The 26,429-nt window shown below is 37.7% G+C and overlaps 1 protein-coding gene across 8 annotated transcripts in view; it reads right to left on the bottom strand.

The window, feature by feature from the left end:
* The window catches only part of LOC132197113 (dachshund homolog 2), a 117,099-nt gene that overhangs the window by 31,672 nt on the left and 58,998 nt on the right, over positions 1 to 26,429 (bottom strand). For 5 of the 8 annotated variants that reach the window (XM_059620195.1, XM_059620189.1, XM_059620190.1 and 2 more), the window contains 5 exons: positions 22,319 to 22,562; positions 20,071 to 20,130; positions 6,087 to 6,169; positions 5,677 to 5,883; positions 4,840 to 5,106 (listed from right to left, as the gene is read on the bottom strand). In XM_059620195.1, coding sequence (XP_059476178.1) covers positions 4,840 to 5,106; positions 5,677 to 5,883; positions 6,087 to 6,169; positions 20,071 to 20,130; positions 22,319 to 22,562 — 861 coding nt within the window. The remainder of the gene's footprint in view (positions 1 to 4,839; positions 5,107 to 5,676; positions 5,884 to 6,086; positions 6,170 to 20,070; positions 20,131 to 22,318; positions 22,563 to 26,429) is intronic. The other 3 variants (XM_059620192.1, XM_059620196.1, XM_059620191.1) reach the window with 2 other exon arrangements.

The following is a 26,429-nucleotide window of genomic DNA, read 5'->3' as shown; positions in this document are numbered from 1 at the left end:
TCGGGATAGAATGGGGGTGGTTTTGTGTCTTATTATTTCTTGATATTGTTGCTCGGCGGCGGCTCTTTGCCTTCAACCGTTCCATATCTCTTGAAATGCGTGTGTGAAAGAAGGGGTGAATATTTAAGGGTGAATCAAAAGCTGCAAAGAGTAATCAACGGGTTATGCCGTCCGCACGACGAAAACACAGACACACACACACATCCCGGGCATAAATTATGCATGCTCGCTGCGAGAGAGCCTCTTTACTTTGGCGCTCTCTCATTTCGCGCGAGCAGAGGCATTTTTACGAGTCGATAGCGCGTCGAATGGGAAAAATTCTGCGTCGAATTTACGACCGTATTGAGAGTGGCTTTATCAATAAAAGCGCGTGAATCATGAGTGCGCCGGATTAGGATTTCTCAATGGCCGGATTCCCTCTAGAGAATATTATTATCATTTTTATTATGCATCTCTCGCCGGCCTCTCCGATTTCTCTCTTGCTCTCGGGGGCTTCAATTTGCCTGGGCGGTGATCGTAATTTTTCATATTGGGGTGGCAGAAATTTATGGCTCTTTTTGATTTCTCCTATAAGAAATTCGGAGGTAATCCAAAAAAAAATATTCCTTCAAATATTTACTTAGTTCATAATCATATTTCGTCAGAATTGCGTCAGAAATAATGGAATTTTTTGGTATAAGATTCAATTTATCTAACGGTAACAAGTTGTTGATTTTAATTATAACACTCGTAATAAAAAAAAAAAATATAAATTAGATAACTGCTACAGCTTTGTTTTAAAAACTAGTTTTAAATTAATTTTAAAAACAATTTGTTTACTATATATTTTCCAAATTTGATTTTATTGAAAGGAAAATTTATTTTTAATTATTAGCTTCTTAAATTCTTTTAGGACATTTCAACACTAATTTCAATAATTTGTTATAAATTATATATTAAAAATCTTGAGCCTATTCCAATGGATATGCTGAATTCTATAAGATTTATCTGATCTTACCTAATCTTCTCTAGGGAACATTTATTTTTCTAGCCAATCCATGAAAAATTATTTTGCAATTTACTATTATCATGATAGTATAAACTATTTTATACATGAAAAATAATAATGAATTTCAAATATAAACTTTAAATTTGAATCAAGAAATACACCCACATCCCTCAACCCGAAAATTCAATTTGCATAATGAGCACGTGCGCGGCTCATCTGACCCCTGCTCGCGCCCCTTCTCTCGTTTATGCGCGGAAAGCACTTTTCGGTCGGAAGGAATCAGCAACCCGGCCGGATTTGAATTCACCCACTCTCGCGACGTAAAACAATAGGAAACCGCACTGCTGCGCTTAGCCGGCGAGGAATAACGCCGTGTGCTGATTTTGATGGCTGTGCTTCTTGTTCTTGCTCCTCTACGTCTCTCTCTCGCTCGCATTTCGCCTCGAGGGGTTGTTACTAAATAACTAAAGTGTAAATCTGATGAGCTCAAGTAGTGGAGCTATAGTAGTCGGAGAAAATCAACAGCCATGAGGCAAAACCCGCCGCTCGCTGCTCATCTCTGCGCAAACAGATTAATTTCTTTTGCATCAGCAGCTGCCGAGATTAATCATCTTCACTCCTGAGACTCAAAATCATCGTTTCGAGAGCTCCCGCGGAAACACTCGTTTAAGTCACTTACTGTTATCAAACTTGACTAGCACTGATTGGTTCTTTTTCTTTTTGCTCTTGCGGAGAATGGATATATTTTATTTTAAATTTCCCACACGGACCAGTGACAAGTTAATTAAAAAATCTCAACCGGCCAGCAGCGATAATAATTTTCATTGACGTGTGCTGATGAGTATAAATATTACAAAAATAATTGGCACCGAAAGGTCCGCCGAGCGAGAGATTGCCATCTCCTGCACGTCTCATTCGAATAACGCAACACAAACAAATTATATTTGAATAAATTGATACTCTCGTTACGGCCGCCACTTATTTGTTTGTGTAACAAATTAAAATTTATTGCCTTGCCGATGCAGAAATATAAAATGGATTGCCGCATCGGAGATGAGGAAATTCACGCGCAGCATATAAAATGTAATTGCGGAGAAAGCGATTTTAACTTTATCATTATTATTGAATGCTTATTTATAACTGGTTAATTTCAAGAATATATATCTTCAGCTTCAAGAGTAGATTTCTCGTTTGAATCGACTTGCTGTTGAAGTGAGAGAAAATTAACTTGGCTGTCTCCTTCACGTTTGATTCGCTGGTAATAAGCATTGAGGTGAAAATAAAAAATATATAAAAAGCTCTTATGGGCGCCGCATTCGTTTGTAATAACATTTTCGTCTCGCTGTGATTGCTAATTAAGAAAATGGATTTCGCAAGAGCTAATTTAACGAGAATCTCGTTTTGCCATTCCGACATACACAGCTGCAAGAAAAAATAAACACGCGAGCCGCGAGTACACGCATTTTAATAATATATTATCTTTTCTGCAAATGGTTAATGAACTTTTGTTGCTGGACACGCTGCTGATTTTTTCTCTCTCTCAATCCCAACCTTTGGTTTTATTCGTTTATAAACGTCAAGGCGAAGAGACGCGCCGAATAAGTTCAAAAGGTTACATGAATGAAAAAAAAAGACGTCTTAACGCTATAGCTCTCCGCACCGCCGTGCGAGTTTATTTTTTTATTTTAGTTTATATATATTTTTTGTCTGTTTCTCTTTATTGCCGAATGTTATTTCTCGCGCGAAATAGCAAAAGTAATCGCAATCGCAGAGGTAAAAAGCAGGGTTATCTGCGAAATAAGTCGAGTCGTGACTCGCGATGAGAAAATCCTCTTAAAGCCTTATCTTCCTACACACTGCACGTATTTTTCCTATAAGAAAACCGCCGTATGGAGAATAATTTTCTTCTCCACTCGGAGAGAACGAGCGCGTGCGTAATTAATTATTCTGGGCACACTCATTAAAATTTATAATCCTTTACGTTTATTTATTTGTTTGTGCGAATTAAATATTTAAAAAGGTTTTGCTCCCATCGATTTATGGCCTCTGTGCTTCTCTGTAATTAAAACGAGAGGCTCTTTTTATACATCTGTCCGGCCATTGCATTTATTTTCTTTCCTCTTCTCATTATTATCGGAGTCTTGACAGCAGAAAAATTGCTTTTTTTTTCAATTTTAATTATTTTGGGTGTTTGCTCAATAAGCAATCTCTTGCAGGAGTTTGATGTGAATAAATGAATGTCATGTTTAACAAGAACTGAGAACCCTAGATTAAATATGTGGGACTGCAAAAGAAAAAAAAAATTCAAAAACTCTATAGCTACGATACCCGTCTCCGTAAACAAACCAAACCATTAATGTCACAAATTAATAATAAATTCCTGTTAACAAATAATTTGTATATTCTGAAAGATAGTATTAAATCTGGTAAAAAAATTATTCAATTTTTTGATCTTTGAACCCTTGAAATTAATTCCCATTTCCTGTCTCAGGTTGTAATTTTAATATCGACCAAAGGTGCACTCACCATAAATGAGAAGGAGTTTCCAATCGAGAATGACTTCTCAATATTGCCGAGATAAAATCAACTCCTTTCGTTTCCACCACTCGTTTTTAATATCAAGAGGCCGAAACACGCAGAACAAAACGAAGAGGAGTGGCTCCAAAATTAATTAATGGTAATTGGTAAAATATCAATTTTCTCTTAATTTACCGGCCGAGCCTAATTATTGTTCGCTGGCTATGCGGCAGAACAAATAACTTTAATTTATTTTGTTTTAATTTTCTCTAGGAGCGGCGTTTGATTGTTTGTTTATCCTCTTGGCCGGTTTTCTCTCTCTCTCTCTGACGCCGTGCTAATTAGCTCATCAGTCGGGACATCTGCTCGAATTAATCAAAACGACTCCTGCGAATTATCCACGCTGAAACCTACAGGCGGATTTGCAAAAACACTAAATAAATAATGGCAAAAATATCTTTAAGAAAAAATTTGCAGGCCGAGATTTACGATTCATAAATTTGCGCAATCAGCAGGCGCGAAGATCGGTAAAATAATTATTGGCTGACAAAAATTGCAACGGCCGGTGGAAAAATCAGGCAATAAAATACGCGAATTATTCCCAGTGATGTAATAAACAGGATTTTTTTTCCAGCGGTGATCGGAATTTTTCACACACTTGCGCCTGCGAGTACAATATTTATTTGCGAGAGCGTAATGTTTGTTTATCCAGTCCATAAAATCGCTGCTATATGAATCAGCAGGTATGGGTGTCGGATTTTTATTATTGGCTGTAATGTGTCGCGCCGACGACGAGCGAGCAAGAAAGGGCCACACAAGGCGACAAAGCGTCGTAAACGCGCGCGCGGACTGACCTCTCTAATTCCAGGGCCAATATTCTCTCCTCAGCGTGAGCCGGCAGTTAAAAACACCCATAAACTGCTATCCGATATTTTATTTTACTTGCACATTTATTCGCGCAGGCCGGCGAGCTGCACTTTATATTGCTTTGCACGCAGGATTTACTGCCGACTTTGTCTCACCAAAGGCACAAAGTGTGTAAAATGACGCACACAATATAATTGCAGTGGGACGGTGTTGAGGCAATTTTGCTCTAAATAGAAATATAAAAGCAGTACTAAAATTTATATCATTTGGCAGAGCGACAGTTCTGGGCCATGTCAATAAACTAATATTATTTATTTTGAAATAAAGTCTTCTAAAAATAATAAAAAGAGTTTGATACTTTTCAATTAATTTAATTTAATACGATTTATTTAAATTTGAAGCCCAAAACTGCTGTTTTAAAAAAAAAAAAAAAAAAATAAAAAAAAAATCTGGCTTTTTCGCCCTACCTTTCTCGTAGTTGATTTGGCGCTCCTGCTGGCGTGCGTTGTCCGCAGCGACCTTCAGCAGGCCCTGGATGTTCCTCAGGAGGGTTTCGGTGGATGAGATGTTGCCGCTGGGGTCGACCACCCCGCCAGCAGCAGCCGCCGCCGCACCGACCAGGGTCGAGTAGTTGAGGGCGGCGGCCTGCTGGTGCGAAAGGCCTCCGGGGGCGGCGCGGCCCCCGTGGTCACTGCCAGCAACACTGGCGTTCAGTTCGGCTGCGTCGCTCAGGTCTGCAAAATCACAGAGCAACATGTTTGAATTATTGCAAGTTTTAAACAATATTAAATAATAAAATTATTAAACTTTATTAATATTTATAGATTTTGTGAATAATGCTATTAAAATTTCTTATAATAATTTTAAAACAATTTCATATTGTATTACTTAATTAATTTTTTTCTAGTACAAAAATTATGACTTTTACTAACAGTAAGGTAGGTTTTTAATTTTTAATTATTGGTAAAAGATTTTAATTTATATTTATGCAAAGCAGACGAGTGTAATAATTTTTAAATAATACACTACAAATGAACTGGATGATGGGACTTCAACATTGGACAAATTGTGTATAATTAAAGATTAAACATGCTATAAGAAATGTTGTAATAGCAACAAATACTTTTAACAGATTACAAAAAAAAAAACTTAAAAAGCTGCTTTTTTATTTTAATTGCAAAAGGCAAATGAAAAGTTTGAGATGTGTTTGAATTTATCTATGCATTCTTTTGTAGTTTACAGCTCGTTGCATGCTTCTGGCGTTTTACCAATAAATGCAATAAAATATTGTTAATTTTTTTTACCGTGCTCCTTCTCATCCTCTTCGTCAACGTCGCTGACGTTGTCGTCGTCGTCGTCGTCTTCGGGTCCTGTGTGACCTCCGGCCTCACTACCACTCTGTTCGCCGGCACTGCCGCCTCCACCGCCGCTCTTTGAGAGATTTAACACGGGGCTTTGACCCGCCGGCGACCCTGTAGCGCAAAATTGGCCCATTATGCGACCACCATTCGCTAATAAAAAGCACAAATTCGCCTCTTTACTCGCAAATAATTAAAACAACGGGCTTGTTTTTGAATCGCTAATTGCCGCGTAATTCATAGCCCGCAAATATTCGTCGTTTAATTTGATATCCCAATAAAGTGCGATTTTTACTCTCGCCACTTTTTCAGAACGTTTAACCTCTGTGTGAAAACTATAAAAATGTATTACTCACCATTTCTAGACGAACTGCTGAGATCCTGTGCCTTGTGGTTGAGGGCGAGCACCCTTTCAGCATCCCCTCGCTCGTCTCGTAACCTGCAACACAGACAAATTTCCTGTTTAGAAAATATGAAATTAAAAATCTGTGACCAATCTTATCAACAAGAGAACAAATTCACCTGCCGAGCACAATTCAGCGGCATTCTTTTTTTATTTCAGGAAGGAAACGACTCTCTGCACACTATCTAGGAGCAAATAAAACAGATTTCCTCTCTCGGCGACAATAGCATTGAAAAGTCCCAGGTGTTCGTATAATTGGACAGGCATATGAATTATTTGAGCGCTAAATGAGCAAAAAAAGATCTGGTGCGACAACAATGATAAGATAAGAGCGCAAAATTGAAGCAATATATTTTGGTATCATTACACGAGCAGTTACACTTGCAGTACCCCACAGAGATAAAAGCGGAAAAAAATATTGAATAAGCGTAAGCGCGAGAGAAATTGGCTGTTTTGTGACAGGTGCGGGCCGCGTTCGAGTGTGTTTGCCGATACGACTGATTTGACTGACGTCAGCCGAAATTATTTACACATGCACAGAAGCGCAGGCAACCCTTTCCTCCTCCACTCACTCACTCGCACATAAGTTATTATTATTTTCCATGTTTCCATATTGACCGAGCTGCCGGTGCGTTATTTATTCTGCTGCTTTTATGATAATCACGCGCTTCCTTTTTTCTTTATATTCGTACCAATATAGATCGACATCGCCTGCGCCATTTATTATTTATGCAAAGCGCCAAACAAAAATCATCCGCGACGGTGAGACGTCGGCACCCCTTGCGTCTGTTTTGTATGCGCAGAGTTGAGAGTTGAACGTGACGTTGAATTTTTATTTAAAAAAGAATGAAGAAAAAAAATCAAATTTCTTTTGATTCACAAATCATGAATTAAGAAGTCATAATATTTATTTTAAATGAAATTTTTAGCTTATTGTCTCCATGATTTTATTTTATTTTATCAGTTATCAACAAAATATTAATTTCAATTTCCAAAATTGCTGCAATAAGTATTAAAATTTCTACAATTTTAATTAGTAACTGCAAAAGTTTTTAAATTAAATTTAATGTGTTTAAATAATCAAAAACAAAATAATTTAATTTTTTAAGATTTTTTTCATAATATTTTAATTGCACAAATTATATGTTAAAATTAATTTTAACTAGTTTCACATACTGATTATTAAATAGCATGCAGAGTAAAAAAAAATGTTTTTAATTTTAAGTAGTCAAATTGTTAAACTGCAAATTTTAGTAGAGAATTTGTTATCACTTATCTGGAGAAAAGCAATTTGAATATGATCAAATCCACAAAGAACAAAACTTTTCCCTCAAAACAATTTAGATGGAAAATAAGAAAGTTTTGAAAGTTACCTTTGTCGTAAAAACAAAAATGCGCCAGTTTTGTGGTGACATAAAGTAAATTTATAAAAGGCTGCCGAAATTTCATTTTCGCCCTTGAAGGCTCTCTGCGGACAGCAAATTCCGCATTTTTGCTGCTGAGCTCTTTCTTTCGTTGCTACCTGCTCTCTCTAAGGCAGGCAATAAAAACTACTTTGGGGGTTGTAAAATATAGCTGCCGCTTTTAGGCCAGGACAAGTAAGTCGGGCGCAAGAGAGTGGTGCAAAACGCATAAAACAAAGATAATCCCGAGAGGAGAAGCGAGGAAAGAAAAACGCTGCAATTTGGAGAGGTGCGGCAAAATAACAACTCTCTGCCGGCAATAAATGGAGAAATACGAGCGGCGTGAAAAAGCGGCCAAATCGACTCCTTTTGTTTCAATTTCGGTGCTCCGGTCAAATGACGCCAAAAGCGAAAAAGAGCGAGCAGGGAGGGTTTAATTACCGCAGCAGGCGATGGATCTGATTGCTATCTGCGTGGACGCGAAATTATTCACGCCTCGCCAAAAATTTAGGCATGCACGGTTTGTCAACAACAGGTTCTACAGCTTTCCATTCATTCCCAAATCGGGCGCAGGAAATTCAATTACGAGTCTGCCTGGCAAAACTCCCCAACAGAGAGCGCGGTTTATTTATAATTCAAGTAGAGTGCGCACGACCGAAAGAGTTGCCACAGAGGGACGCAACTAATGAGCGGAAAAATCGATTGCTCGCAAATCAAAAGGGTTTAAATATTTTAAAACGGAGTTAAAATAATGCAAAAAATGTCAAAGAAAGAGAAAAATACAATTAATATTATTTAAAATTGATCTACCATAACAACTTGCCTCACAAATCAATTATAACTAACAATAATTTGCTCACATTTTTAATCAAAATTATTATTTCAAATTATTTAAATTAAAATCTTACTGAATTAATTTTGAAATAACGAAAAAATTTAGGTAAACACAATTGCTTAACCAAGAAAAAAATATTTGTTGGAGAAAATGAGAAAAACTTTTTCTTTTTATCTAATTTTTTCCCTCCGATCTTCGCCGGTCAGACAAATAAATTCGCCGCTTTTCGCCGTCCATTAGAGGCATGTTTGCCGTCTGATAAACAGCTCAAACACATTTGGCCCCTGCTCCTTCTCTTTTTCTCGCAGCTTTCCGTCTTCGCGCGCCGGCTGCAATAACGCCAAAATTGCTCCGTCTCTTTGCTCTCGCTGGCCATCTCCAATTTGGCCGATTTCCTGCAATTCCTTTCCAACCCTCACATGCCGCTTTCTAATCAAATCGGACGAATGGCTCTATTTTCCGGCACGAGATGGATCGCCCGGCGAGACAATCGTGAAAAATTGCACTCACCCCTAAATCCGACCATTTATAATAATTGCCGCCGCATATTTGCCTTGATCGATGTCGATTATTTTTTATATGCCAGTCGGCCAAATTAAACATACTGCCCGTTTCCAATCTCAGATAATTCGGAAGAATCCCACACCCCTCCAATTAATTTCCCAGCTCAAATTATTATTCGATTTCCTATACGTGGAAATTCTTGCGAATTTGAAAAAGGAATATATACGAGATAGAGAGAGCTTCGGACGCAAATTCAATTTCGTGCTCTACTGCGGAATTTTCGGTCCAGCATACATAAAAAGTGTGGATGTCGTAAAAGTCGGGCGTAATGTTGCAAAAAGGGATGAAGCATTGAAACGGCCCTTGAGCTTATGCACCGCTCTCAATAAATTTTTGGAAAAAGCTCCTCTCTCTTTCAACTTTTCTTTCATCGGGAGGGAAAGAGAGATAGATGGACGGAGAGATATTTTTCTGCAGATTAGGGATTACAGCCGCAGATCTGACGAATCAAACACATAAAGCATTGTTCAATTTTCATCTCGATTGAATTCGGCGGTGCGGGATTTTTCAGCCTTCTCCTTTTTCATTTCATTGCCGGCTTTGCTTATCTCCCCCTGTTCCGGCGAAAGTAGCATCTCATATGCCAATTAAGGCGGCGGTTTCCCTTTTCCCTTTTCTTTGTGCGGCGAATATCAATTATATTGAGCGGATTCGTAGCATCCAACCGTTTTTTATTATTGATTCTGGAATTTCGGCGAAAGAAGACGAAGGGAGGAAATAATTATTTCCCAGCACTGGTCAGCGCAAGGATTACTTGCTCATTACATTTCTAAAACCAAAAGCAAACGACGCCGGCCGAAAATACCAGAGCCACCGGAGAGGAGCAAGAAACGGCGATTATTAATTTTTGTTTGCAGCTCATTCAGTCAGCACTCGGAGACGAAATGAAGGGGGACGCGTGCGATGAAAATTGAAATTGGGAGAGCGAGAGAAACGTAATTATTATTAAAATACGCCGGAGCATGAATTCTTGTTTTATTGCTTTTCAAAGGAAACGGAGCGTAGGGGGAAAGGGTTGTTATTAAAATATAAGTGGTCGTTTGATACGTCTAGAGAAGAAGAAGAGACGAAACGCGCAGCAGATAGGACTGTGTAATTTGTAAAAGAGTTAGTTAGCACCTAAACGCCGCGGCACTTTTTGTGCTGCCATTAGACGCTACTAAATTTTATCATTATCACCTGCGCCCGAGGAAAAAATAAATAAAAGTAACACGCGCTCGGCGGGTTCGTCTCTCTAATTTTTACTTTTTTAATATCACACAGAGCTATCCACGGCATTCCCACCAATTTTTATTTAAATCAGCAGGTGCTCTTGTCAGTGGAGAGATAGTGCTTGAAATGCTCATTCCGTGTTCCGATTCGCATCTAATTGCTGGCTGTCTTTGCGAAATTGAGTCAATCAAAATAATGCTCGGCGGTTTAATTGCCGAGTGACCAGGAGGAACTAACAATTTTATCGCCTGGAGCAGCTGCGCTCTCTGAAGGGGCTGATTAAAAACGAAGAAGAAAAATGTTTGCGTCTAACGTTACTTGTTTGTATAAGAGAGAGGCGAGATATTAATTTTGACCGCAAATCATCAGGTGGAAAAATAAACAGCGCGGAAAGGTTAATAATTTAAGACTGTGAAATAGGAAATAATGAGAAATTTGATGTTTTTAATTATGCTTTCACATTTTAAATAAAATTTTAATTAATTTTAATTATGAATATTTTATAGTGTTTTATTATTTATTATTAATTTAAAAACAAATATATTGTTATATTTTTATTTGAGAATTTAAAATTCACAAACAATAATTCAGATCAATTTTTTTCTTCGAATCGGTTTTTGGTGGGAATCGTGCAACTTTAAACTGATTTCGCCTGCGGAAATGCGTTTTTGAAAAATGATTGAAGGGTGGCTATAAGCATAGGGGTGTGAATTCAAGCAGATCAATTGACTTCTTTCCAAGATTGCCTGGGTTGTTTGGTTGATAAACTCCGACCCGCACGTTGCCACCGTGAAATGGCGCAAAAAGCATTTTCAACTGCATTTTCTGGGATTGTAAATTTTAAACGGGAAATAATCTCGACCGTGTGCGGCAGAAAAAGGGGATAAGAAGCGGATGGTGGCGCGCGCCGAGCATATTTTCTTCTGCCTTATCTTTAACACCCTTATTCACACCATTTCTCGCAGCTTTTTTATTACGACCTGCTTTTAAACTTTTCAATATTTGCAGCGGATTCGGCACAAAAACGACTCTCGCGTGGCAGATAAGAAAAATAAAAAAATAAATTGTGTTTGATCTTGGCGCGCACACAAGTGAGAGGAGATCAAATTCTATTTCTGCTCTCTGTTTATTTTACATAAATTCGGTGCGGCTTCTTTCTTATTGCGATAATCCTGGGACGTGCGATTTTTCAAAAATCCATTTCCCCCCAAACCGCGCGTGTTCGGCTCGTCTGATAAGAAACGTCAAAAAGGGGTGCTCTGCTTTGTGAATTAATGTAACAATTTTTTCTTCTTTTCTCAACGTGTTCAGAGAAATATGTATTTTTTGTGCCGAGCGTCTCGAGTTACCCCGCCGTCGCTTTTTGTTGAGGTGTAATTTGCCATTAATGCGGCTCATCAATCAAATTACCCTCTCTTTCCGAACCGTGATTGTTAACAAGCACATCTTTTAAGTTCTGCTGCTGCTCGCGCAGGCAGACTCGCTTTTTTCGTACACTGCGTTCTCAGTTGTGTCTTTTGGGAATGCCAATCTGGAGCATCGCTAATGAGCAACTCAATGTGAACGAACGAACCCCTCCATCTCATCCGGCGGAGGAAACTGGATCCCAGAAAGGGTGCCTCAAATTATCAATATCTCTGGCTGAACTTCATCTTTTCAAAAATCTCTCCTCGTTCCGCATCTGTTATACTATTTCAAAAAGAGAACCCGAGAGTGATTTTTTTATGAAATAAATTTCTCTCACCGAATTTTGATTTATTGTTTGAGGCAAGGAAAATTTTATTGCAATTACCAAGTTTGAAGGACATCGCGTGCGGAGGAGGCGAAACAACTCAATTGAAAGATTGACGAGAGGGCTAAAAGGTTTTTCAATTAATCGAAAGGAAGCAAAGGCTTGCCGACGAAGGTGTGGCTTTTCCGCTTTCTTTTGCTCTTTGGTTTCGCGTGTTGTCAACCACTAACCAACCGGCTGAAATTGATTTCTAAATTACAAAGAAAATCTAATGCAGCAGCTGGCAGCTGTTGTTCGTTCCGATATTGCGATGTTTCTTTTGACAAATGATGCTCGGCGCGCGGCAGCTCGCCCGCATCTCGGCAAATCTAAAAAGTGATTTCCCGCCGGCCGGCCCCGCCATGTATAAAAGAGAGAGAACCCGATAGATTTCCTTACTCTCTGATTCTCTGTCAGCGCTTTTGACTAATGTTCAAGGAGATGTTCGTCACAACGTCCGTTTAGCAGTGTAAGTGTCAGCGGCACTATCAACACCGGCACACGGAGAGAGAGAGAGAGACGATTTCGCCCTGCCAAATGATGAATTGCGCGCGCCTTTTGTTGGCCTGAATACCCAAGGGGTATCAAAGCTAGACGTAACACGAATTTATGTGGGATGTTTTCTATGGGAAAAAACACATGCTTCGCATGAATGGATAAATATCTAGAAAAAATTAAAAAATTTCATTCAAATAATCTGAAAAATACGTACTTTACAAACAGAAAAATTGCGTGAATTAAATAAAAGAGAATAAAAATTTCCCTCGGGTATAGCTTTGTGCCTTTGTGATGTGTTCGGATGAGATTCGAATTAAATTATGTGTTTGCTGACGCCGCCTAGCCTTAATTAATCAAAGTCAAGATAAAAATTGTGACGTTTCTATTAAACAACGCGTCATTATGCGAAAGCTTTTATATATTTCTGGCTGCTTTTGATGATAAATGCACGACTTATCTCCTTTTCTCTCTCTCCTGATGTATGTTTGGACACGCGGTGGTTTTCACGGGGCCATTAAAGCTCTTGGCAATCAACGCGGCTTGTCAAAGGAAAAAATAATAATGTATTGAAATACAGAAAAAAATGACGATTTCCAATTTTTATCAATTTTCATGACAGGTTTTGAGAGGAAATGGAGTTTTTAGTTTAATTAATCGAGTGAACAGATTTTGGTATAATTTAAAAAGGAGTTACTCGTTGGCTCTGATCGAAATTTCTTTCCCCTTCTGTGAACGCGTGATGCGATTCGGAGCAGAAATAAATTGAATTCAAAGCCACACAGAGAGAAAATGAATCGGTCGCGTCGCCCAATTTTTTATTCACACACACCAGAGCGATTATTCACACTCGGAAAGGCGCTCGCAACACGGAGACGAATAACCCCGATAAATAAAAAAGCCATAGCGAGTGTAAATCTGCATATCACCACATAAACACTCTCTCACGCCCAAATGCATTGTGCCGCGACGCCGGCTGAAAAAAAAATCAATCAAAAAGCCATTTCTCCTGAGCCAACCCTTCCCTCTCGCACCGTCCGATTGGCAATTTTTTATGTGCAAGTCAAAACACGGAGAGAAAAGAAACGGCATGGATTTATTTCGATTCGCACACCCTTTCAAAAAACGACCACCCTAATAGAGAGACCGGCCACTTTTTTAATATCACTTGTCAGCGCAGGGAAAATAAGATTGATCAGTTTGCGTCACCGAAATAAATTGCGGGGCGAAATTCTCACAGACAAATTAGTTCCGCTTCAAAAGATGAAGCAACTGAAAAAGTCTCTCTCTCTTGTCTCAATTTTCAAGAGTCCTGCTCTCATTCCAATCCCGGGAAGAAATACATATCTGCAAGGAGATATCAGATATCAAAAAAAATTTCTTTTGATTTGGCATTGTGCTGAAAGGGTTGGTTGTTCGAGCCGCCCTCAATGTGTCTTTGTTCGAGCGAGGTGTTGAGTGAGTGGGCGGCACGAATCTCTTTCTTTCTTTCTCTCTTGAACGCGTGCTCGGGGCCGCTATTTAAAAAATATGTGTGGATTTATCGTCGGGGGCAGACAGATCTGAAGAGAGTCGCTCTCGAGAGCAAGAGTGCTGATGCTGCGATATCAGTTTGTGGGAATTCTTTCTCCAAAGTAGGCGAGCGAGCGAGCACTGGCCTTTTTGATCGCGCATATAAAAAGCAGCAGCGGCAGCCTTATTCAAATGGCTGCAGCTTTTTAGCAAGTCAGCACTTGGCGAATGACCCTTGAGCTCTCGACGCGCGCGTTTTCATTCAAATCCGCCTCATTTATATCAATTTCTGGCGCGCCGGGGATTTCAACCTCGATTGCCGACTGATCCATCAACCCCTGACTCTGCTGCTCGCGGGGTCGACTCGCAGCGCACCCCCGGGGTGTTTGCATTTTTGTTTGAATCGGGGGTGTTTTAGTATTTATTTTCTGTTGCTGCCACTTTCGGACGATTTATGGTAAATGTAAAAGGTTTTGCAGTCTCTGTGACTAATGCTTGATGGCTCAAGGGTCTTACCGAAAGCTGAACTTGGAATTGGTGATTTTTGTTGTTCTGCATTTTGTTTTACATCAAAATTTAAAATTAACATATTAAAATCCATAAATTTTCATAAGACAAACCACTAAAAATTTAAATAATTATAATTTCAAGATCTTCTGGTAAATAATAAAAAAAAAATTATTACCCTAGAATTTTTTTCCACTTCTACTATATCTATTTAGTTGAAAATTATATGGGACTAAAATTACTTTCTTGAATAAAATTTTGAATTTTTTATGATTAAACATTTTAAACACATGTTTACTTAAATGATAAAAAATATTTCTTGTGTTATTCCTTTGACCTTTAATTCTCAAACAGTTCGTAGGAGTAAAAAAGTTGATGGAACGGAACACCCTTTCTTTTCTCCACGCGGCAGGGGTCCGAGAGTTTTATAAGCGTTATTTTCATTGGGCAGCAATAAATGCCGAAATTACAGGTTTGCTGACTGAGTCTTTTGTTTTTATGCGCGCACATAAACGCGCCAAGTGTGTTGTGTGTTTAGGAGGAGGTGAGATTGAATATTGTGTTTGCAGAGAGAAAAGACACACGCACCCCTGGAAACACAACCCGGAGTGCAATCTAAAAGCGCGCACACATGCACGCCTGCCTGTTGACGACTTTTATATGCGCCCGGCGCGATGCAATAATGGTCCATTTAGTGCCGCTGCTTTTTTATTGCGCGGCCCGTTCTTCTTGAATACATTAAGCGTCTGTGTAAAATATGTTTCCAAATGTTAGACCGTGTGACGTGCACTCGACGTGTCGGAGATGAATTCATTTGTGGCGCCAGCCTGGGAAAATTAATCAGCACTTTTCTTTGTCTCACCGCCTAATGGCTTTTCATCGCGCTCGTCGACAATCGGCGACCTTTTCGCCGACCGCGTTGATGATTCGAATCGACGTTTGATTTGTTTCCGATCGCATCGCGACTGGCGCCAGAATCGTGATTGAAATTCAGAGAAACTGACTGGCTGGAAGAGTTTGATTTATAAAAAAAAAAGGAAAAGTAGGCAACAATGAGTGGCTGGCAAGCATGATCAGAGGGTTGCATAAGCCTAAAGAAAGGTGAGAAATGCAAAATAAAAATATACATTTAACACAGTTAGCATTAATAAAGATATATAATTCTAAAATAAAATTTCACAGTTAATTTCATTTGCTTCTTTAAAGCAAAATGAATTCAATATTTTATTTTATTTATAATTTAGTATTTTTAATGTTCATTCTTGTTTCATGATCAAGTCAAATAATTAATTTTTTCGGGATTGTGTAACTCTAAATTAATTTATTAATCTGATAAATAATAATCACTTCATTGGACTATAATACATTTGATTCAAAGAATTGAATTTTCTTTTCTCTACTTTTTACTAAAGAAGAAATGTGAAATTTGATTAAATTATAAATAACTTTTAAGTTTGAACGATTAAAAAAATTATTCACCATCATTATATTATATTGTTATGCATCTTAAAAGAAATTTAATTAGATTATTTAATTAAATTTAATTTAAACTGTCCTCACAAGTCGTAAAACAGCGAACATTAGCGCCCTATTATCTTTCATCGAAACTTTAATAGCTGGCAGTCTTTTCTAATTCTCTCACAAGAGAGCTATTTTTCGCTAGGCTTCTTTCTCTCTCGCCTACAAAATGCATTTAAGGATATAAAAATGCTGTTAGCCAAGTGATAATGATTTTAAATATTTAATGAGAGCAGATGATGCCCGCCTTGCACGTGCTCTCCCCAGCATCTCTTTCTCTCCTTTTATTATTAGCCTCAGCCGCGGCAGTCGATTCTCTCCCGAAAATACATATTTTCGCCACACATCTGAGCCCACGCGTTCGCTGCCATCTCAAATTTAATAATGCGCCGCGTCTTGTGTCGCTCTTTTTTCGGGCTTTGCGGTGTCATCCGCAGCACCTCGTTTGTCTAAAATACATCCATCCACCCTCTCATTATTAGCCATACGAATGCCTGAGTTTTGTTTTTTACAATTTTCCGCCACCACCGCCGCCGGTTATGATGGATGACGGGGCTATTTCGCTCCAGGATTCTCTGCCGCCGCTGGGCGGATGTGACAAGTGACGAAAAATAATACCGTAAGTAAGGCCGAGAGCGAATGATTAATGGTACATTTTAATAACTTCGCATCCAGCTCTCTTTTTATTCAATGTCCTTAATTACGCTTTATTTTCGGCGAGAGAGCAGAACAGGAATGCGGCTGCTTTTAATCAAAACGCCGCGCAGCTTCATTTTGAATCGCCAGGGGTTCCCAACAAAAACAAACTTAATCTCCTTTCTTAAACAAATAAACATTTAAGAAATCGCGACTTGAAACTGCTGGCCCATTTTCTCGAGTGACAGAAAAAGGAATTCACTCCTTCTTCAACACTCCTGCCAGCGAGTAATAAGAAAATTCCCTGCATCTGAAATGAACATTCACAGCATTTCTGACGAAAAAGTATGTCTGTATGAAGTTGGAATTAAACGTGTGTCGCTGCTCGGGAATTTTTCCCTTTTCGTATTATTAACTGTCACTCAAACGAAATGGAATGAGAGAGGAAAAAAATATTTTTACACTCTGAGCGAGAGTGTTTCGCTTTTTTTTTTGCAGGCGCTCTTTCTTGACAAGCTAATCTGCTCGACAGTCGTACAATTTCATTAGCATTAAACAGCAAAAGGCACCCCTGTGAAAATTCTCATTCCAAAACACAGAGCGCAAGGGAGTTGCAGCCACTGAAATCCGAAACACACGCCCCTTAATCTGGGACATTTGTTACCGTGAATTAAGCCCGACTCAGAGTTATCCAAGCGAATAAAAACCGACAATCACTCTGAGTGGATTAGTTAAAATTGACCAGTTAATAGATTGCATTCATCAGCTATGTTATGGTCTAAACAATCAATGAATAAATTTCAATTAATTAATTGCAAAATTTCTACCACGACTGCCTCAGCCACAGATTTTATTTTCGTTTATTTAACTTGAATTCTGCTTGTTATTAACAGTAAATATTTTATAAAAATTAAAAATAAAAACTAGCATAACAAAGATTAGTAGTTTAAAATATTGATAGAATTAAGGAAATTAAGTAACAAAAGAGCTTACTTATCACAAAAATTATTAAAATAAGAAATAAAAGTAATTTATAAATCGATAATTTAAATAAATACGTAAATTGGTTTTATTTTTAAAATTTTTTTGTAACATTATTGGCCATTGGACAGCGTTTAATTAAAATTACTCATATTTTTTCTTCTGCATATAATTTGACGACGTGGCGCGGAGCAGACGTTGCTGCTCCTTTTTCTCTGCGCCGGCCAGCCCGATATGCACATGCCTCTGGTTGCGTGCCGCTGTTTGTTGAATTGACCAAGTGCAGACGACGATATTTAAAAACGAATCGCAAGTGTCGAATGATATGATCCGTAAGTCATAACAAACTCCGGATGCTCGCATGCTTTTATGAACGTCTTATATCACTTGCTTTTATAAATTCTCGGGCGGCGCGGTTTCCAACGTGCACTGACGCACCACTAAAATTATGCTCGGCTGCTTTCTGTTTGAGCGCACCAACCAACAGCCACTTCACGCCAGCATAAATATCAACACTTTTTGCACATGCCGAATCCGTCACGAGAGAGCCGCCAGGCTGCACCTCGTCTCATTTTAATTCCACTCCTGCCTCAACTGAGTGAAAAAAAATCTTATAAAATTAATAAATGCAATAATTTTTATTAAAATTATGTGCAGCTCATGAAATATGGCAGACAGATATTTTTTTCTACAAAAAACCTCATTGACGAAAACCAGAATAAAAAAATTGTTTTGGTAATGAAGGTGATTTTAGATGTATTTAACTATTTATGAAAGAGGGGTATCCATTTTTAATTCGAAACAAAATTTGATTTAATTTTCAAACAAAAATAGAAACTCGAGTAGAGAATGAGACACAAATTTTCAAATTATTGATCGATCGAAAGGGTTCCCCTCTTAAAAATTGCCTTTCTCATTGGTCGGCGTGAAGCGTTGGCGGAAAAAGAAGCGTTTTGCTGCGGCGAACCATTTATCACGTGTAAGGTGCAAAGTGTCCTCAAGTGGTGGTGTTGTGCGCGATCGATTTGTCGCAGCAGCAGCGCGCGCGGGTGCGAAAAGCAGGGCCGTCCGCTCTCTTTTTAATGATTAATATTCGCCCGGCGTGTCAATAAGGAGTATTTAACTGCCTCGCAAGTTTTTGATATCTGCTGCTCGCCAAGGGGATCGCGCGCCGGCCATCGCAGATGAGATAACGCCGCACACAGCTCGTAGCTCATCAGAATTCACCCCACGAATGGCAACTTGTCATCAAGTCTCAATCATTAATAAAACTGCCCCTCGCTTCTCTTAAAAAATGACTCTAGAACCGCACGACGACGCTTGCTGATAAAAATGCACGTCAAAAATAGGAAGTGAAATTTTGATTTAAAAAAGAGGTAGTTTAAATTTTTTTAACAAATATTGTAGTTATTATTTTATTTAAATACCTCTTTTTCAATTAGTTTTTATTTACTTTTAAACTGTTTACAAGAATATATTATTTATAATTTGTAAAAAAATTAAATTGCTTATCTGCATGGCTTGAAAATATCTTTAAATAATTTGATATTGATGACTCATGACTCCTTAAAAAATCTTAATAACAAAATAAATTCAAATAATACGTCCACAATCAACTTAGACTCAATCAATATTAATTTTAGATAAAGATATCAGTCGGAAACACTAGTTTTTGTGTAGATTTTTGTTCATTTGGAATTATAAATTATAATTAAAAATCAAGAGATAATATGACTCTAAAATGAAGAAAATATGAACAATAAAGAAGAAAAAAAGTAATAAATAAATTGAGAAACAAAAATAATTATATTGAGCAACTATGGTCTTTTTCTTTTTCCTTCTTGAGTTGTCTGATAGTCATCAATGGTGAAATCATCGTCGGAAAAAAAAACACAGCATCTTAAGCCGATTCTCACGATCTGCAAAGCACTAGGACTGTCTGTCGGCGTGCGTCTAAAAATTAATAGCATTCAACTGATTGATTCGCCAGGCGAGTGAGTTTTGGTCAAACACACACAGTCACTCTTCTCACCGAGAGAGTGAATGATGAGGCCGCGGCGTTTTGCAAATGCACGCGATCCCTTTAAAGGGCGTAATAATTAATAATTCATCGTCCCGCTTGGAGTTTTTGCTCTCCACCTTGTTCACTTTTCGTCCGCTTTCGCACGGCCGCCCAATCAATCAAAAGTTTCGCCTCGCGCTGTCTCGTAGTTTTAAATTAATAATCCATAAAATCACCCACGAAATGCGACCACCATGAAGCACTGCGCGACAATCGAGTGTGACGACGAAAAGGATATTACATTAGAGACGGCAAAAAGAAAAGTCACACGAAATGGGAAAAATTATATTATTTTTCGTAACGAGCCGACGACTTCAAAAGGACGCGACGCGAATCCTTGAAATCAACAATAATTCTCCAGCTTGTGATTTGTCATAGTCGATTTCATTTGCAGCATCTGCGCCTTCAACTTAAAAGAAAAAGAATGAAAAATAAACGTACCTTTCTAGATGCTTGACTATGTCCTCGTAAGCAGCGCGGCAGTTTTCCCAAATGCCAGACCTGCCAATCAAAAAACACAATTTTGAGTTACTTAAATGCTGTGGTTGTGCTGCCGCCGCTGCTTTTGCCTAAAACCTGCGTTTTCAGTTTCGTTATAATTATTTCACACTTTCATCGCACTCTCTCGCTTTTAATTAAAATGCAAATCTTTCATAAGAAGGATTATAAATATTAGATCTGCACGCCGCGCCCGCCCCGTCTTCAAAGAGGCCTGTTGCATGCAAATTATGTTTAATGCAGGTGCACATCAAGGGGCCCCGCGGATCATTAATTCACGGCGGACCAAGCTCAAGACGCCGACTGCACAACAATATTCTGTTCCCTCAAAATACTACCACCTAAGGATTTAATTGTGTGCTCAATTATTCAAATGCACATATTCTTGGTCCCGAGTTCCAGAATTTGAGTGTTTTCAGAGTAAACAAAAGTTCTGACAATGCTCCCAAAAGGGGGCGTACGTATAATTACACATTTATCTAGTGCGTGAGAGAATTTGCTTGTTCATATTTGGTAAAGACTTCTCTGTTTCGTATTATAAATATGAGCTGGAAAAATCTTAAGAATTTAACACATCATTTTATTTTATTTAATTTTCTAAAGGAAAGCATACAATTGTTGAATTTTATTTTGCACTTTTGAAAAAATTGGCATAATACAATCTTGGAAATTTGTCAGACAATTTTTTAAAATTGCCATTTTTTTTAATTGTTGAAAAATTAAAGAAAGATTTAGGTAATGTGCAGGTTCAAATTTTATTTAAATTATTGTTTAAAAATATCAAAAGATACAAAATGAATGAAAAATTTTTAAAAATTAAAATTGATTTAAGAACTTTAAGAATTTTTTAAACATATTAGAAGTAAAGAAAAACTGCAAACACTTAAAACACCTGCCCAGATCAGAGGTGAAAGATCAGCAAATTGTAATTCTTTCCCCACTTGCGAAGGTCAAAAAGTTTTATGTGCTATGTACACTATCACTTTTGAATAGTTTGCCCGTTTATGGACGCGTCTGTCGATATTTAACGAGGGTCTCACGCAGCTCGGCAGTAAATTAATTACCGGCCGTGAGTAATGGCGAATCAATTAAAGATCGGCTCGTAAAATCGGATGCATGATCCTATCCGCACAGCAGGCGTAATTACCTTGCACTATGCAAATGCAATTGCGCACTTTTATGACGATTAGGAGAGCGTTTGTCAACCGAGTTTAACGGCCCAAGATCGGCAACGTGTTGTGGCGGTAAATGCAAATTTATAACTGCAGTTGTGGAATATAATAACACTCGCGGATAGATTGATATTGATGCTGTCGGGGCTGCTTTGCATTTAAATTGGCCGCGCAATAATCGGCACATTAACTGCGCGAAGTGATGTCGAATTAATTGAAATCGATCGAGGGAACGAGAGAGAAGTGCTCTTGCTCGTAAAACGACGAAATTGCTGAAATAATCATCCGACTGAAAGTGGTGTCCGCGATAATATGGCTTCGCATTACATCTTCTCAGCGAAGCAACACGGATTTACTGTAATTAGCTGCGATTGTGATTTCTTTAAGGTTTCAAGCAGCAGCAAAAACATTATAGAAACTTGCTGAGCGCATTATCGCCGCTGCATTTGTACGAGTTGAAGAAACGGCTTTTATTGTTAGTGGCTTTTCTAAATAAATAATATAAAATATATATATATTTTCAAACGCGAAAGGGGAAAAATGCAGCTCTGCCGATTTGTAATAATTTTTCTTATGGATTCCAAGTTTAATAGAATTAAATTATGATGGCTGTTAAAACTTTTCATCTATAAATTAATTGAATATATTTTCAAGACAACCCTTAAATAATACTTTTATGCATTTCCCTATAATATTTCTCAAAAGGCTATCAATATTTTATAAAATATTCCATGTGATTTCAGATGATTACAGATTTGCGTTTTAATATTATGTAAAAATATTAAAACAAGTTTTAAAACAAAAGTGTTCTCATTGAATATATTTTGATTTCGCCTATTTTTCATAATTCATAAAGGAGTAATTTATGTACATAGCATGAAAAAAAATTCAAAATATAAACAAAATTAAAAATTACAACATTAAAGCAAAAACCTTAGGTCAGCAGTGGAATTTTGATTTTTTTTCTTCTGTTTTTATGAATTTCTTGTAATATTAATTAAATAAATAGATTCTCTCACCTGGCGATGGCGTCGATGCCTGGGATTCCACTGGGCTGGTTTTTGATGATGGAGCCGTCGGCTCTGGAGAGTCCGTGACTGGAGGGCAGCGGGATGCCCGCCGGCGACAGGATGGCCGTGTGTGCGGCCGCGGGGTGGTGGTTCAGTTGCATGAACTGCATGGGGTTGAGGTGGGTGGGCGGGTGGTTGTAGCCGTTGGCCAGCAGGGGCGACTTTTCCAGTCTTGACGGGTCTGTAAAAAAATCTGAATGGTCAATTTAGCGTCAATGAATAAATTTATCAACATATTCAAAAATATTTAAAAGAATGAAAATATTAAAATAAAGGTCTTCTGGAAACACAATTTATGATGAAAAATTTCCCATGATGTAGGGAAAATATAAAAAAAAAATTTTAAGGGAATTCCAAGCAAAGGCAGCTGGGAAATTTATCATTTAATAATAATTAAATTCGGTGATAAAATATTGTTTCATCTCTAATTAACATTAAATTCGTTTTTTTTTTATATAAGAAAAAAATTAATTTAGTCAAGGGCTGAATTTTGACATCCCTGCAGGTGACGTTTAGCAGCTAATTGCATCCAAACTCGCAGAGGTCCCGGTACGGTTTTATTAAGTCCCACTGTGTCTAACTTAATCACGGATTGAAATTAATGAACGGAATGATTAATCTCGTTTGCACGACCCCTGGCTGCATAAACAGAGATAAAAAGATTCCGGAAAGCAGGAGACAGGCGCGCGCGCGCCATAATTTATAATAATGTCAGCGGAGCGGCGAGAGAGATCAAGAGAGCGAATCTTTGATACAAATGCACGCGCACAGACGTGGCAGTGCAAATTTGTAAATAAATTCACTCTCGGGGGTGCGTGTGTATTATATAGTTTACATAATCCCGCGCTGGTGGTTTGATTAATTGACTAGCCGAATTTCCGAGGCAAAGACTAATCGCCCGACTTATACGCGCGGGCACAGCTTTTGCTGCCAAATAATGCACCGCACCAGTCAAAAGGTCGTTTATAATTCTCTTTGGCCCCGCTGGTCATTCCGACGCAGGGAGTTAATTTCGGTTCTAATGAAGCGCCACGCGCAAATCTAGATAGGGCAGGTTTGCTGCTACTTTGCATCTGGGAGAGATGCAGGGTGATTGATTGCTAAACAAAAGATAAGATAAAAAATATATGTTGCATAATAAAATATAATTATTTTTCAAAGTATTGTTTAGAATTATTTAGATCATTGACTAAATTTATTTAATTTGATATAATTTACTTTATTAATTTTATTTTTTATTATAATTTATTTACGTTTGAATGCATATATCGCATATATTTTGCAATGAACTTGCAGTTATAAAACTGAAATATTTATTAAAAATTACAGATAGTTTATTAATAAATAAATTTTTCTTTAGATGAATGATATTTAAAGTTAATATTATAAATAAACTTACGTTACTCAGGCATCTCCTGTGCTATTTATATAAATTTTGAAATAAAAATCGCAAAATCAATTGATCCTAAGTTCTAATTATCTATTTAATTCACAAGCCTAATATTACATAAAAATTATTTTATCAGATGCCAGAAGCTATTTTTTTTTTTTTTACCTAAAATCTGATTAATTTTAATAATAAAATTTTGAATCCTAAGTCCTAACAATGTCCTCTATAATTTTCTGATGCGAAAATGACAGAAAGAGTGTGTCAAATCAAAAAGTGCGTGTTCCATCATCATCGAAACATGCGGCCAGTGTGTCAATTAGCACCGCATAAAAGCGAAATGGACTTGTTGTGTTTTTGCAAAACTCACCCCGCCGAGCCGCGCACAGCAGCTGTCTCTCTCTGCGTGGCACGATATTAGTAATTTTTTTGCTCACCGCGTGGCTTATGGCACGAATTTATACATGGAGGGAAAATAAATGGCCGCGAGTGCAATTAATATAAAATAAAACGACTCTAGCCGGTCGGGCAGCAGGGCTTAATGCATGTTACAGCAGCTTGTTGTGACTGCGAGAGCGAGAGAGAGAGAGAGAGATGCTTATTCAGATGCAGCCACCCGATAAAAGTCAGACTGACACCTCATTATTTTAAAACACTCCACTCTTGTTTTCTCTGAATTAAATAGCGCGCGGCGGCGGCACTTGCTCGCCGGGATGCTGCAGTTCGGAAAAATAAATAATGTCCTCAGTACGGAGAGTAGGGGATATCAGGAGGCGAATTAAAATGAGATCACCGCATTAAATGCGGAAGGTCTTAAAATTAAATAGCAGGAAAAAATAATAAAACTCCTAAGTGGATGCATCTGGATTCAAATTGCATTGACAATATGTTTTTTTTTTAAATATATTGAAAAACTTCACAAATTTACAATAAAAAGTTTTAAAATAAATTAGTAGAGGAAAAAAATAACGGACCCTCACTTTTTTTGTACCCAACCTACAGATGAGAGCAGAAACTAATTTGCTCCTCTGGGCAGTTCACAATTAATTATTTATCTCCGCTGCTTTTTCAATTTTCTCGTGTCATCCGATTGTGCATAGCTTTTACAAATATTTTTCAGGCAGCTGTCGACGAACCGCGTTGGAAAAATGCAATTAGAAAACCGAGAAAAATAAATAGGCGCCATCAATCTATCCATCAGTTAGTCTCGAAACCGGCTTTCCACTCGCGCGCTCACCTGATATTAATAGCAGATAAGACATCTGTAATAACATTCGAGGTGTTTCTCGATTTTTTTTCCACTTCACACCCACCGACGGAATCGAAATGGAAAACGAATGTTATTAATCTCGTTTCCTGCAAGCGAGACGGGGGCGCGCGCGCGAGCAGAGAGAAAGAGATTAGCGGCAGTTAATGAAATAGACCGGCGGATGGATGCTGAGTGTGTTGACCACAGACCGCAACACACACACATTCACGCACGCACTCGGCCGCGTATTAAAAATAGAGGTACCATAATTCATATTAATACTACCGACTCACCTGGCGCCAGGTAAGGGGTCGGAGGCGGTCGAGAGGAGCCACAGAAACGCACGCCGACCGCACCACGCTCCGCAAAGTGGAGCTTCTTGAATTAGTTTGAACCACTTTTACGCCCAAAGTTCACTCGTGAAATTTGTCGCAAGGGAATTCCCGTGTGCAGGAAATATGTTTGAAGACCATAGGGGCTCAATGGCAGGGAAACTTTGGAGACAACAATTAGGGCGAGATCCCTTTACAAATAAAATTCAGAAAACAACAATTTGGAGAAATAGACAACGATATTACAATAATTAAATGACTACCATTTTGTTTTAATAACAATTTTTAACAGTTCATTACATTTACAATAAAATTTAGATTTAAAAAACAATAGTATTTTATATATTTATGTGATTAAGATTTTAAAATTTTTTAATGTAATATTTTTAACAAGAAATTGATTTATTGGAATCCAGAGATCATAAAACTGTTAATTTTTTAGGGATTTAGTATGATCTTTTTATTATGAAATTAAACTTTTTAAAGTAGAAGCTAAACTACACTAACTAGTATTATCTATTCTTTGAAAATTAAATGTTTGAATGCAATGCAGCTTCTGTGATTTATCATATTTAATTTTTACCACTATATAAGATTAAAGTAAATAATTTCCAATGTAGACGGTTGCAATTTTTTAAGTAATTTATGTATTAAATAAAAGAAACAAAATATAATAATATTATTACTGATATATCTGTTTACTCTTCACAATTATAATTTAATAAAAATTTTAAAATTGAGTAAAATGTATGATAAAGAATAAAAAAAAACAAACATAATATTCTGATGATGCAAAATTTGGACATGGAATTCAAATTAAATTTTGTGGTAGATTATTTCACGTTGGAGGGTTGATTTGTGGTGATTTTATTTTTAAAACCCATCAAGGAATATAACCGATTTTAAATTCAAATCAACATAAAAATAAATTATTTACTTTCTCATCACTTCCTATGAGCTCTTTCTGACTGTATGAATCACCATCTGTTACACATTTCTGAGTTTTATTTTTTACATTATGCATCCACTTATATCATTAGACAAACCAGCATCGACTGGATGGTGTGTGTCTGTGTGTGCTGAGCGCACAAT

The sequence above is a fragment of the Neocloeon triangulifer genome, unplaced genomic scaffold (genome assembly GCF_031216515.1).
Source record: "Neocloeon triangulifer isolate White Clay Creek 2 clone unplaced genomic scaffold, ASM3121651v1 ptg000012l, whole genome shotgun sequence".
Taxonomy (NCBI): Eukaryota; Metazoa; Arthropoda; class Insecta; order Ephemeroptera; family Baetidae; genus Neocloeon; species Neocloeon triangulifer.
Note: the sequence above shows the minus strand (reverse complement) of the source record. Positions and strands in the feature narration are given on the sequence as shown.